The sequence below is a fragment of the Nerophis lumbriciformis genome, linkage group LG34 (genome assembly GCF_033978685.3).
Source record: "Nerophis lumbriciformis linkage group LG34, RoL_Nlum_v2.1, whole genome shotgun sequence".
NCBI classification, from domain to species: Eukaryota; Metazoa; Chordata; class Actinopteri; order Syngnathiformes; family Syngnathidae; genus Nerophis; species Nerophis lumbriciformis.
In genome coordinates, this window is record NC_084581.2 from 15,107,501 (window position 1) to 15,122,270 (window position 14,770).

The 14,770-nt window shown below is 41.4% G+C and overlaps 2 protein-coding genes across 2 annotated transcripts in view; one reads left to right on the forward strand and one right to left on the reverse strand.

The window, feature by feature from the left end:
* The window catches only part of faxca (failed axon connections homolog, metaxin like GST domain containing a), a 22,925-nt gene extending 22,339 nt beyond the window's left edge, over positions 1–586 (forward strand). Inside the window, exon 6 of the mRNA XM_061929081.2 lies at positions 1–586. This exon is cut by the window's left edge and continues 804 nt beyond it. The gene's annotated coding sequence lies outside the window, so the exon portion shown is untranslated.
* A 2,310-nt stretch (positions 587–2,896) lies between these two features.
* pou3f2a (POU class 3 homeobox 2a) lies at positions 2,897–5,258 on the reverse strand. The gene has a single exon (XM_061929082.2). It carries the CDS (start codon positions 5,129–5,131, stop codon positions 3,932–3,934), a length of 1,200 nt encoding a protein of 399 aa, XP_061785066.2. The 5' UTR covers positions 5,132–5,258; the 3' UTR covers positions 2,897–3,931.
* Positions 5,259–14,770: the final 9,512 nt, after the last annotated feature.

A 14,770-nucleotide genomic window follows, 5' to 3' on the forward strand; every position in this document is an offset into this window, starting at 1 on the left:
TCTGACTAATTTCCTCAATTAGTTTTATAAAAATGTTTTAAATTTATTTATGAATCAAACTACCACCGTGTCATAAAGCATCAATGTTTCAGGGTTACATATTTGGCCTTGACTAAGGTGTTTGCCCCCTGAGTGCTGGTCTAGTTATTTAGAGCGGTAACAGCGCCCCCTGCAGCATCACAGTGAAAACACAAGTTTGTGTCATACATAGAGGTACATACAGTACATATTTCTATGTATAATAATCCAACCATCCATTTTCTACTGCTTGTCCCTTGCTGTTACAATTTTCTGTGAGCCGTCCATCTTTATTATGATACATGTGGCTCGCCCCCTTGGACCCTCTTAGATGAATGGCATGCGGCGTGTGGAACAATGTTTCATGTTACTGAGCAACAAAACACTTCAATATGTCATTGTTATTTCGCTGCTGATTTAGGCCCCGACCCTTTTTCCCTTCTCACACAAACACGCTTCTTGTTGTGCGCGTTTGTCGTTCAGCAGACGCACGTGTAGCGTAAAGCAAAGGTCAGAGGTCAATAAACGGCCTTGTTAAAGGTCTGTTCAGGTTTCATGGACAGCGACACTTGACGTGCATTTTTTCACCCCCTCAAAACATATTGTGTATTTTTCCTCACAATTTCCCCCTCCAGTTAACAAATGAAGGCTCTTTAATGCATGTGAATGTGACATGACTGCAGCCAAATGAGTGGAACGACATTAATGAGGTGTCCTATATTCTTCTCTTTTATTGTTATTATGGTTTCATAGGTCAGGCTTCACGGTGGCAGAGGGGTTAGTGCATCTGCCTCACAATACGAAGGTCCTGATTAGTCTTGGGTTCAATCCCGGGCTCGGGAACTTTCTGTGTGGAGTTTGCATGTCCTCCCCGTGACTGCGTGGGTTCCCTCCGGGTACTCCGGCTTCCTCCCACCTCCAAAGACATGCACCTGGGGATAAGTTGATTGGCAACACTAAATTGGCCCTAGTGTGTGGATGTGAGTGTGAATGTTGTCTGTCTATCTGTGTTGGCCCTGTGATGAGGTGGCGACTTGTCCAGGGTGTACCCCGCCTTCCGCCCGATTGTAGCTGAGATAGGCTCCAGCGCCCCCCGCGACCCCAAAAGGGAATAAGCGGTAGAAAATGGATGGATGGATGGAGGTCAGGCTTGTTATTGCCTTGTGCCAGCATTATTCACATTAGGCCTCATGTGTGGGGGAATCGTTTTATATTTTATTTCTATTGTGTATGTTATATTTGATCATATTGAGGTTATTTATTATGATTATTTTTCCAATTTGTATTTTTATATTTTATGTTTAGTGCCAGCATGCAGTTATTTTTGTTGTATTGCTTCACTTGCTCTATTATAGTGTTATTATTTTTAAACGACATTGTAGAAAAGTGCAATATTCTCCTTACTTTATTACGTCCTTTATCGCTGTGCATCAGTGTTTCACCCCAAAAAGACCAACTTCCCTTTTAGTACTTTAAATCAACAGGTGGACGTCCCTGGAGCAATATGAGGTCACAGACTATAGCCATATTACATCATGTCTTGTGTGTGTGTGTGTGTGTGTGCATCAAGTGTACATAAGGAAACATGATGTATTGTTATGAATGTATGTAGAGATAAATCATTAAATATAAGTGGGATATTTTACTCTTGATCGTGTACTCAAAAAGACTCGTACTTCAATGCACATCCAGCCACGGATTACAAAGTAAAACTATATAATAAATATGGTATTGAAGTACTTTTTTCATATAATGTACTTCTTATTAGTAGATCCTAAATATTTTGTGTTTCTGTAGCAGTCAAACACAATTTTTTGTGCGCATAGAGAATGACGTCATGTCATTTAAAAAGTATGGGGACAACACGACAGTTGTAGTACCACTTTTATCCGCCAGATGCCTCTCTTACCCCGCTGACTGCGTTGCACTGCCTTTGAACTATGACGTAATGTTATATCCCTACAAGGTGCGCCTCTGGTTGGCCACCTTCCAACTTTTTGTCACTTAACTGATTTTAAACATGTTCAAATATCTTAATTTCCTTTAGTCGCCAGTTACCACTGCACTTCATCAAACGCGTCATCGACGTCACCAGAATTCGATTTTTGGAGCTTTTAGAAAAAAATTGGTTTTGTTTATTATAACCATTTCAAATCTTACTATTTGTTTTTCATCTTTATTTTCCTTTCGTATTAGTATTTTATTTATTTATTTTAGAAGTAAAAATAAATCCGTATTAGTTGACAAGCAACCACACGCTAATTAGAATATCAATAGTTTCCATAATAATCTAAATTAAAAGAGGGTTCCCCGAAAAGTGTTAATTAAAATACAACATTTTAAAATATACATCATTCAGCAGCAGTTTCCCTTCAGGTTGTTAATAATCATACAAATACTGAAGTGTCATAGAAAACAAATAGCATTTAATGACAAAAAAGCATGTATAGAAATTGTGCAATCGTTGATTTGTTTTCCTTGTCACAGATTTCAGGTCGACAGTGTTTTTGTTTTGGTTTTGTATTCGTTTACCCACAGAGAAACTCAAATTCAGCTGGGCCTGTTGGGGGGAAAACCATTATTATCATCATGAATAATATTGATATAAAACATTCCTGTAAGTATTTAGTCGTAATTTTACATTCAGAGAGCTTGTTGTGCATATTTTGTGATGCACATTTCAAATGAAAACACTTGAAATTGTCACAGTATATAATCCACACCCTCAGGCTGCGTTTGAGTTTCTGGTTTTCTCCACAATTTTAGCAGGAAAATGAAGCCTCAACCAGTCTTCATATAACCTCATCAGATAAGATTATTGGTCACAGTAGCACAAGAAAGTGTGTGTGTGTGTGTAATGTGTGTATGGAAATGTGTGTGTGTGTGTGTGTGTGTGTGTGTGTGTGTGTGTGTGTGTGTGTGTGTGTGTGTGTGTGTGTGTGTGTGTGTGTGTGTGTGTGTTGGCACAGACTGACAAGAGAAACATACAAAAACAATGCGTATACAAAAGAAAAGAAAAGGAAAAGAGCTGAGTTACATCCCACAAATAGTCTGGGTGAATGTATGAGTCATTTAGAGCTGGTATACCAGGCGGACACATTTCCTTCTTTTTTTGTAATTCTTTTTTTTTTTATCAATATCATCTGTTTTATTTTTTAACTTAATGTCCTCCATCTTCATGGGAGAGGAAGGCAAAATTGGATTTTTTTTTTTATTCCTGGAAAAGTACGGAAATAACAAACGGCAAAAACACACTGCACAGAAAAAGCTCTAAAGTGAAGCAATAATAGCTCTCAATTATTATTATTATTATTATTAAATAATTTTTTTTATAAAGATTGTTTTTTTTTGTACAAATGTGCTGTAAATAGCAAAAATGATTTTCATATTTATTTTCAAAGCACTTGAATTCAATTGTTTAACTAATTTGACCTCTAAATAATATTCGTGATAATATAAGAAGAGGAATGATGTCACTACCGATAAGAATATGAGACCTGCCCAATAATCATAATATCAACAATATTGATGATCGTGTTTTTTTGCTGGCTTGAAATGTCACGTTTCTGTCGGCGTGGAACCCCTGTTGCTATTGTTCCACGGAAAGATGGCGTGTTTTTACCCCCCCCACTCACTCACTGCGGCTCATGCACACGAAGACTCCCCAGTCCACATTTCACAGCATTTGGCACAAATGACGCACCTGCCTGCACCTGTGCGTACACGCAGACACGGACACAGGAGGGGGGGACGTGTTTTTCTCGTCGGCCCCACAGCAGCCACATCCCGAATACATCCCATAATAGTCGCCGCGAGTTCCGCAGCGTGAAGAAGCTCCACCAGTGCCTGCTGTGTGTAAATCCCATGTGATGTTTGCAATGGTTGCCTGCAAGGTCCAGGGGGGGACTGGTGGTCACTGCACGGGGGTCTGTGCTCCGTGGTGAGGGGGGCTGTCCCCGTACATGTCCTCCCCCCCTGCTAGTTGCCCCCCGGCGGGCGTCATCCTCTTCTCCTTCTGCCTCCTGTTGCAGAACCAGACCCGCACCACCTCCTTCTCCAGCTGCAGGCTGTCCGCCAGCGAGTTGATCTCCGCCGCCCCGGGCTTGGGACACTTGAGGAAGTGGCTCTCCAGGGCCCCCTTGACGCCCACCTCGATGGAGGTCCTCTTTTTCCTCTTCCGGCCCTGCGCGGCGATCTTGTCCAGGCTGGTGGGGCTGCCCGAGGTGGAGTCGGCCTCCTCCAGCCACTTGTTCAGCAGCGGCTTCAGCTTGCACATGTTCTTGAAGCTCAGCTGCAGCGCCTCGAAGCGGCAGATGGTGGTCTGCGAGAAGACGTTCCCGTAGAGGGTCCCCAGGGCCAAGCCCACGTCCGCCTGGGTGAAGCCCAGCTTGATGCGCCGCTGCTTGAACTGCTTGGCGAACTGCTCCAGCTCGTCCGAGGTCGGCGTGTCCTCGTCGGAGTGGTCCTGGTGACCCCCGTGTGGCGGAGGCGGCGGCGGCGGCGGCTGGTGGCTCCCCGGCCCTCCCCCGTGATCGCTGAGGTGCGGGCTGTGGCTGTGGTGCTCCTCGTCCCGCAGGGGGTGGTGGTGGTGCGGGTGTGCGTGGTGGTGCATTCCCCCTTGCTCCCCCCCGGGCATCATGCCGAAGCCGGACTGGGCGTAGAGCAGCCCCTGGCCCTCAGACGTCGCCATGGCGGGGATGTGCGTGGAGGCGGCGCTGCCGGTGCGCCATGCTCTGGCGTCGTGATGCGCGGCGTGGGGATGTGCGTCGCCGCCGGAGTCCTCGCGGTCGGCGTCCTGGAGCACCGGCTTGACGTCCTGCTCGCCGAGGGGGCTGGGGGGCCACGTCGCCCCGCCGTCCCCGTGAGACAGCGCCGCGATCCACTGGTGCGCGTGGCTGAGCGGGTGCGCGCCGCCCGCCAAGCCGCCGTATACGTCGCTCTGGAGGAGGGCGTGCGCGTCCCTGTACGCGTGCTGCTGCTGCTGCTGCTGCTGCTGCTGCTGCTGTTGCTGCATGCTGCCGGATTCCGTATGCGGCGGCGGCGGCGGCGGAGGCTGCGGCGCGCTGCCAGGGGCGCCGTGGACGCCGAAGTGGTTCGACGTGGCGGTGGCCATCACCGCGAGTCAAAAGGAGGCTGCCGCGGACGGGAAGAGGTGCGCGCCACAGGGCAGCCGCGCGTCTCTCTCCAGCATCTCCGGGGCGCCGTGCCAAAGGGACGCAGCGGCGCGCACCTGTGGTCCGCCTCGCTCCTCTCTTTATTGGCCGAGAGTGGCTGACAGATGTAGTTACCCCTGACAGCACCCCGCTCATTGGTCACGGGAGATTGTGCACAAGCCCCCGATCACTCTGCCCCCCACGATACTACCGCGTCCTGCAGCACGCTGGAGCTCTAAATGAGGGAGAGTGTAAACACATCCGTCCTGGAGCCTCTCCAGCTGACTGGACTGATCACCTGACTGACGCACGACAACACTACTTAGGGGTGCACATCATCAGGGTTTCAGTACGGTACACATTGAGTGCAGCAACAGGAAGTGTGTGTGTTGGTCATAAACCTGCACGCTGCAGTTGCACTCATGGCTTAGTGCACTTTAGCCTGGAAATGAAAGTTGTTTTGAATTTATTTTGCAATTACACATAGATGACACATTTATATTTCTCTTTGCAACATGTTCGAAAAGGAGTAGGAAGAAGCCGAGCTTATTTAACCCTAACCCCTTATCAAGTTCACAGCAATTTAGTAGCACATGACACACATCTGTACTTTATTGTGTGAATGTGTTAACACTAAACCTTCTACAGTCTGCCTTGTTTGGGAACCCTCAGTCTTTCAAAGACAAGTGAATAAAAGCAGTAACCAGCTGGAGCTATTAAAAATCAAGGAAATTCTATTTCCAAAAATAAAAAAACAATTCACACCGATCAAACTCTTACTTTTGCGCTTTCCTATAAATGAACTCAAAGCTATTAAATATTGTTACTTATTGAAGAAATACATTTTGGAATTGTTTTCATTCAAAAAAACTACATTAAAGGTGTTTACACAAAAGCCGAGCACTTTTGTTTTTTCCATTTTGTTCCCTCCTTGGACCCAAAATGAATTACACCGTGATTTTAAAACCCAGGTCCCAAACCACGATTGTGACACTGGAATGTTCAAACTTTACTGAAAACCCAAACCGGGAAAAAATGGTAACACAAATCCAAAATGCTAACAAGTTAAATCAATATTCTGTGCATCAAAACACAGCCTGCATGTCATTAAAACATCATAATTTCCATTGTTTCCGCCTACGCAGTATTCGTTTAGCATTATTTACATTATATGCATTACCGTTTTTTTCGGAGTATAAGTCGCACCTGCCGAAAATGCATAATAAAGAATGAAAAAAACATATATAAGTCGCACTGGAGCCCCGCCAAACTATGAAAAAAACTGCGACTTATAGTCCGAAAAATACGGTATTTAGTAAAGATACTTTTATAAACATACGTCGAGCCAACAAAAAAATAGCTGTGGGCCGCGAAGGCCTCCCAGGCTGTGTGCACCTTGGACACCCACTTACAGTCTACTTTTCAGCACTATCATCCAAACAAGTGACATAACTCGGCAGATATTAACATATGTTACTGCTCATATTTTAAAATGCCTTACAAGAGTGAAGAAAAATTGCAAATTGTGCCAAAACGTGTGTCAAAGTGCTGAGTGACACCTGTGATTTATCGGTAAACGACTGAATCAACACTGATGGATATTTCCAAATGTCCTGCTTTTCCTTCAAAATGGCGCATTCAACTTCCACATGACTCTGAATCACCTCAAATGAAATAGTGGAGATGTTTTTCCGCCATGTTGGAGGAGGAGACGTCCAGCTGGCTCTCCTGTCCAGAGAGTCTTCCAAGGGGCCTTTTGCCCCGTTGCCATGGCGAGGGCGCTGAATGGAACAACGACGCCCACGTCACAGCTGCAATCGCTCTTCTTCTTTTCGCTCCCCTTGCAAAAGGGCCCGTCGGGGGCCGCGCTCTCGGCCCGCCGGGACAAATAACAAGAAGGGTGGGGGGACCGCGGGGGGGTTGTATGAGGGCAACCAGGGGCCAAAGAGAATAGAGACCCTCAGCCCACACGGTGCCCTCCTCCACATGCTTGTTGGCTCAACTTTGAGATGGAGGCAGCGGCCGTGAATGCTGTTGTCTCACTAAGCTGCACACACACAAAAAAGGCGTGGAAAAAGAGGGGGTGCAGTTTGCTCCCATGTCAGGATTTGTTTTGGAAATACACCCAGCAGCCACAACATTAGGACCACCTGCACCACGCATACAAAATCACGCCCAAGAATTAATGCTACAATGTCGTGCTTGTAATTAGAAATCCATTGAGACATATTTTCAAAAAACAGCGCCTTAGGTTCTCATACTGCAGGTTTAAAAAGGTGCACATAAACACAGGTGCATGTCAGTAAATTAAATGCAAATGTATATTGTGTAAATGTTCTTGGACTTCAGTAGTTTAATTCAGACTAGGAGACCAATTCAAGTTTATACAGGTTTATTTTTATTCCGTTTTTTAAAATTAAAGTAAATACTCAATCTTTTACACCAGGGGTTTCAAACGTAAGGCCCGCAGGCCGGATCAGGCCCGCGAACAGGTTTGCTAAGTATGAGTTTGCTAAGTATAAAAATAAGCCGAAATGTTTTAATGAAAGAAACCGCTGTTTTAAATGTGTCCACTAGATGTCGCAACAGCAATTCTTTGTATCTTTGTAGATGATGCTACAAATGTAACAAAAATAAACCACATGGATGAGCAAAATGATTAAACTACATAAATAACATCCTATAATTTGATTTTGATATTATTTTTTTATCTTGATAGATTGAAAATTAACACCATTGAGTTGACTGATGAACATTATTACATAATTTATTCAGAAAGTATAAATAACGACAAATAAAGATAGAATACTATTAACCGCAACATGTAAGTGTAAAAAAAAAACCCCAACAACAACATTATGATTTGTAAATTTTCAAAATGTGCTTGTTCTATTTTTAAACAAAGAAAACAATCTGAAGTTGTCTTTATTTTTAATTTATCGTGCCGTGATTTTACCACTTGGGAGTAGATTTTTCTCCACGTGGCCCCCGATCTAAAATGAATTTGACACCTCTGTTTTACACTCAGCGTTGTTTAAATGGGGTCCTGAGCAAGATGCTGTTTGGGGACTCGATATATTGATAGCTTCCTCATCCTTACATCAAACCGAGGTATGTGTACCACTAGTCAGTCGTGTATAAAGAGAATAAGGCCAACAGGCGCCATGACCGCTACCAAGCATGTGTGCGGCTGTGTCTGGATGCATGCAACTGCTGTCGTTTTGACGTAAGTTTTTCTGACAAAATAAACCAAAATATTATGTCTATATATAGTTCTAAACATACTCCAGCTCATAAACTTACAATAAAACATGATTTTATTCCGTCAAAGTATAATATTGAGGCCTAATTTGACGCACTCTGCTGCTACAGTCCGGCGGTGTTTAACACGCACCCGACAGCTTAATAAATGTAAAAAAAAATACAAGGAATGACCAAAGAATAACTTCTTGCCCTCATTTTGTCATAATCTTCATTAGCTTTGGACCAACAATCACAGAGAAGTTGTGACTTTTGTGTGAAGTATGTCAAGTGTGGTGGCTGCCTCCAATATATTTGTAATCACTGTATGTATCACTCATGTATTATTCTAACTGATCGTTCTTTTTTTGTAACATGCTAAGTGACTAAGTAATCATTTCCCCATATTTCTGGCCAATAAATCACATATTGTTACACTTGTGAGCAGTAGAGAATATGGAGTGATTTTTGGTCTAGAGCATATTTTGCTTTATTCACATTAATGTATTTCATGCCACTTTATGTTGTATATTTTTTAATGAGATTTTCAATTGATTTTATCATCTATTATTACACTTTCTCTTCAACTGTTACCAAATAACATTTTTTTTTTTAGTTTTGCAGAGATTCAAACATAGTCTGTTTTTGTCAAGCCATCTCTTTAATTTGTTAATTTCTTCTGTTATTATTTGTATTATCTTCTGTGGGTTCTGTCCTGAACAAAGCGCAGACGTTGTGTCATGTGTTTACCTCGCACAACGTCTGCTCCTATATTTATGTGAACCTTCACTTCCCATACTTGTCTTCTTTCCGAGTTGTGTGGAAAGCGATGTAAAAGCTCTCCACAATTCTCGCGGGTGGAGCAGCCCCATGCTGCACAACAGGGCCTTTATACAGCCTCAAAAAACTAACAGAGAAGCGTCAAAGTTAGTAGCAGCCATGGCGCCCTGTAGTCATGTGAGTGCCTTTTGACCAATGATTAAGGGGATCGCCGGAAACCGAGTTGGCCATACTCTCTTTATACTCGACTCTGTCATTAGTGGTGCGCGGCCTCCATGTAGTGGTACACCAAAGAATCACTTGATTAAAGGACAGTGTTTTATTTTCCTGTTAACACAGTGTTACTTTTCAAACTGTGTGTAATGTAACAGTGGCCAAAAATATTAAACATACTTGGTAAATAAAACATCTGCCTTGTTTTTAATGAACACCTAAGCCTACTGCGCTATTGTATTTTAATAATGGTTATTATGGTGGGACTTAGAGAGCCAAGTGTTTTCTGTGGTATAGGTGAAAAAAGTTTGAGCACCACTGCCTTAGATGGTTGATTAATATGTCACAGTCTGTTACACTTCATGAGCTAAGCAGGCTAAACAGACATAAAAAAATGAAAGTTTGTAGGATCTGTCTTGACTGCTAAGTAATTGTGTTTTTAAAAAGGCTGCAATAATAGCGAAATGAAACTAATATGCGTCTTTTGGTAAACTGTTATAGATTAAGAGGCTTTTTAGTGGCCCTAAACAAGTTTTAGATTGTGGCCCAATTTTGTTCTTTAATGTTCCTTTTGTAACATGCTAGGGTTTTTGGGGCTGACTGCAGCATAGCGAGTGTCGTAATACAATCGTCCCTCGCCACATCGCGCTTAGAAGTTTGCAGCTTGTAAAAGTGACTATGTGGGTGTTATTTCATACTTATTTATGTATAATACAAATTCCTACTTCATAAGAATTCATTAACAGGGCCTGGCCCGGAACCAATTAACAGCGATAAAAATTAGGGTTTAATGCAGGGGTCCCCAAAATCCTGGCCGCGGGAAGTCCCAAGTTTAAAAAAAAATTATATTATTTTTTTAAAATCTGTCCTTTCTAATCCGTTTTATACCGCTTGTTACTCTCGGTGTCTCCTCGCCGCTCAGGCAAATCATATTGTCTAAAAATGCATTTTCCCATCGATAATGTGAAATCATCGGGCTCAGAATATATATATATATATATATATATATATATACTTTTATATATATATATATATATATATATATATATATATATAGTCAAGGTTTCTGTGGTTTATCCGTTATACAGTGCTCAGTACCGGGGTAGAGCGGAATATACGTTAGGTCAGAAAAAAACCCAGAGGCTATATCATCCCTACAAGCCTGTTTCGCAGGTTTCCCTGACCTAACGTATATATATATATATATATATATATATATATATATATATATATATATATATATATATATATATATATATATATGCCCCCTGCAACCTCGAAGGGAATAAGTGGTACAAAATGAATGTATGTATGTATATATATATATATATATATATATATATATATATATATATATATATATATATATATATATATATATATATATATATATATATATATACAGCCCAGCCCCTGGCCACATTTTTTTAACCCAATGCGGCTACCGAGTCAAAAAGTTTGGGTACCCCCTGGTTTAATGTATTAGACTTAGACTTAGACAAACTTTATTGATCCACAAGGGAAATTGTTACTCTTGGCAACCAAGGAGTTTTGGCTATAGGAGCGTGTGTATAAATGACGCAATCATCAAAAATGTAGTGCAACTATGTTTATAATTAGACATAATGTATAAATAAAATTGTACAAGTTATGCAAAGATTTGTATTAAATATGAATAATCACGTATATGAACAATAAACAGAAAACACTAATCTTCATGTTTGTATTCCAAAATCATGTCCAAAAGTTCTACAAAAAGGTAAAAAAATAAGATGGAGGGATGGACTTGATTTATTCCACAATGAAGAAAAGTGTTCAATATACAATTCAAAACTACTATGTTGATTTGAAATGCATCGAAAAAAGTAAACAAAACACAATAGAATGGGAAACCCAATGAAAAAACAAATGTTTTTAGGAACGGTATTTTTAGTGAAAAGCTTTGGTTACAATATAAACTTAAATAGTACGGTCGATTTGGAAAAACAGCCTTTGAGTTAAAGTTAAAGTTAAAGTTAAAGTACCAATGATAGTCACACACACACTAGGTGTTGTGAAATTTGTCCTCTGCATTTGACCCATCCCCTTGTTCATCCCCTGGGAGGTGAGGGGAGCAGTGGGCAGCAGCGGTGGCCGCGCCTGGGAATAATTTTTGGTGATTTAACCCCCAATTCCAACCCTTGATGCTGAGTGCCAAGCAGGGAGGTAATGGGTCCCATTTTTATAGTCTTTGGTATGACTCGGCCGGGGTTTGAACTCACAACCTACCGATCTCAGGGCGGACACTCTAACCACTAGGCTACTGAGTAGAGACGAAACAGGGTTACGTCAAACACATAATTTTTGGTGATTTAACCCCCAATTCCAACCCTTGATGCTGAGTGCCAAGCAGGGAGGTAATGGGTCCCATTTTTATAGTCTTTGGTATGACTCGGCCGGGGTTTGAACTCACAACCTACCGATCTCAGGGCGGACACTCTAACCACTAGGCTACTGAGTAGAGACGAAACAGGGTTACGTCAAACACATAATTTTTGGTGATTTAACCCCCAATTCCAACCCTTGATGCTGAGTGCCAAGCAGGGAGGTAATGGGTCCCATTTTTATAGTCTTTGGTATGACTCGGCCGGGGTTTGAACTCACAACCTACCGATCTCAGGGCGGACACTCTAACCACTAGGCTACTGAGTAGAGACGAAACAGGGTTACGTCAAATGAGCAATTATGGGCTTTTAAATGAAGGTGTAAAGAATGCTGCTAAGATGAACTAAAATTATTACAAAGGACGTGAATGTGAGTGTGAATGTTGTCTGTCTATCTGTGTTGGCCCTGTGATGAGGTGGCGACTTGTCCAGGGTGTACCCCGCCTTCCGCCCAATTGTAGCTGAGATAGGCTCCAGCGCCCCCCGCGACCCCGAAGGGAATAAGCGGTAGAAAATGGATGGATGGATGGATGTTGCCTCACCGCTTTCCAGAGGCCCCTACAGGAACACATAAGAGTGCGGTATTTTATTTTTGTTCAAATAAACATGTTTTTGTTTTCATATATAAAACAAAACAAATAAATGAACCCAGAAGAACAAAGTACAGGTCAGAGCCGATGAAGGAGGTGTGAGAAAGGACACGTGGCTAAAACAATCAAGGCTAAATGTACAAACGCCAAATGAGGACTGTTCGCACGACATGCTAATTAATAAACACGTTAAATCAAATCAAGCCGACGATGCGCCGACGCCATGGAATTATGGCGGATCAAAAGAACACTGCTTTATGATTAGAGCGTAATTCCGAGAATCACCAAATGTGTCGCCGGGGGGGAGCTCTTGCAGGAGAGAGGTGGGGGGGGGAGAGCGTGTGCAGTGAGAAGCAAAACATATTAGCCTAATGGTCTAATATGCAAACTACCAGCCGCCCAATTAGGGGACTTAATAACGCATAAACGATGCGAATCCTGCTCTTACAAGACGAAGAGGTCGCCGCTAATTTGAGTCAGAGGACTGGCTGTGCTGTCAAAACATTGCTTACACACAACAAACACACGTAATATAAATATTAGGGCTGTTGAAGTTAACGCGATAATAATGCATTAACTATTATTTCCTTTAACGGCACTCTTTAATTATTGAATCGAAAATACTGAAATTCTACGACATAGTGAATTTGCAAACAGCTAAAATTATGCACAAAGCAAACTATAATCTGCTCCCCAAGAATATACAACCATTCTTCTCAACAAAAGAGGAGAAATATAATCTTAGCGAAAAATGTAATTCAAAACATTTGTAGGCACGTACAACACTTAAGACCTTCAGTATATCAGCATGTGGAATTAAATTATGGAATGGATTAAGCAAAGAAATCAAACAATGTACTAATATGATCCACTTCAAGAAACTTTTCAAACTTAAAGTGCTTACAAAGTACAAAGAACAAGAATCATGATAAACATTCTGAATTTATTTCATCCATCCATTCATTTTCTAGATAATCGTATTTATCTCACCATATGAAATATAACTTACTTCACTAATTATTATTTATTTATTTTTATTGTTATTACTTATGGAGTATATTGTGAATAAATTGAGAGCAGGAATTCAACAAAAAATTTACAACTGCACTGTAAAGGAAAAGGGGTAGGATTAAATAAGCTCTGCTTCTTCCTAATCCTTTTCGAACATGTTGAATAGAGAAACTGGAAATTGTGATGTATCATGTTGTATGCATGCATGTTCCAAATAAACACAAACTCAACTCAACACTTTTTGTCACACACGAATAATGCGCATGCGTCCTGACTCCTATGTGACCCTCGGTCCATTCCGTAATAGCGTTGAGTTACTGTTGAGCCACAAGAGGGAAAATAGCGGGCAGAAATGGACAAAGAAAAGAGGACAAGCCATGGCAAGTCGTTCTCCCGACAAGACAAGACTATTTTTATCTTCGATCGCCGCGAGACGACATTATTGGAGCAAAAACACGCTGGACTGGAGCGCTTTGTAGCTTGCAAAGAGGAGGAGCTTCACTTCCGCGTAACATCAAATATGACCTTAACTGGTTTAGTAAGATGGGGTAAAAGCTCGGCAGAAAGGAAAGACAGAGGCAGGAAGTCTTTCTAATTATTTATTCTTGCCCTGTCGGCAAAACACGTCAAGACACCTTTTCTCAAACTAATCACACATTTCTGGTTTCACAATAACAATACCTTCACTACAGTAACAAAATGAAAAATGTCTTACATTATGATCATGATTTAATAGTCAAATATGTTTTGTAATGTTATCTGTGATATTTCTACCTAAATACATGTTAGTACATATTGTAAAGGGGGACATTTTGTAATAATGTGTACACTCTTTTGTAACATGTTGTGGTTGATACTCCTCAATTACAGAATGTTTAGCAGGCTGAATATTACATTTGATCAATAAATGGAGAAGGTTAAGACATTGTCATGCAGCAAAACAAATATCATTAACTTGTACAACATAAAATGTACAGAATATCTGAAGCATTTATTCAGGTGGAAATATCACATTTTACATAACCAAACATATTTGACAATCAAAGCATTCTCGCAACGATGCACATTTTGTGTTATTAATGTGGGAAATTGGTTGATAAATATGGAAGTTTAGCTCCTCCTCTGAAAGCAAGTGCTGGCACAGCAGGAATACAAATGTTGTATTCCTGCAAAATCTGGCAAAACACCAACACACTTGCAGGGTTTTTAAAAAAAATTGTCATTAAAAGTGTATTTATATCCTTTTTGTGTTGAGCCTTTTAGAAAAGGATAATGTTCAAAGAAAAAGTAATTGTCCCGTCGTGGTATTAAATAGTTCAAAAATATCTGTCTAGGGAAGTGG

Bases quoted from the DNA above. Each gene is read 5' to 3' on its own strand.
- pou3f2a (XM_061929082.2), bottom strand. From the start codon at position 5,131: ATGGCCACCGCCACGTCGAACCACTTCGGCGTCCACGGCGCCCCTGGC.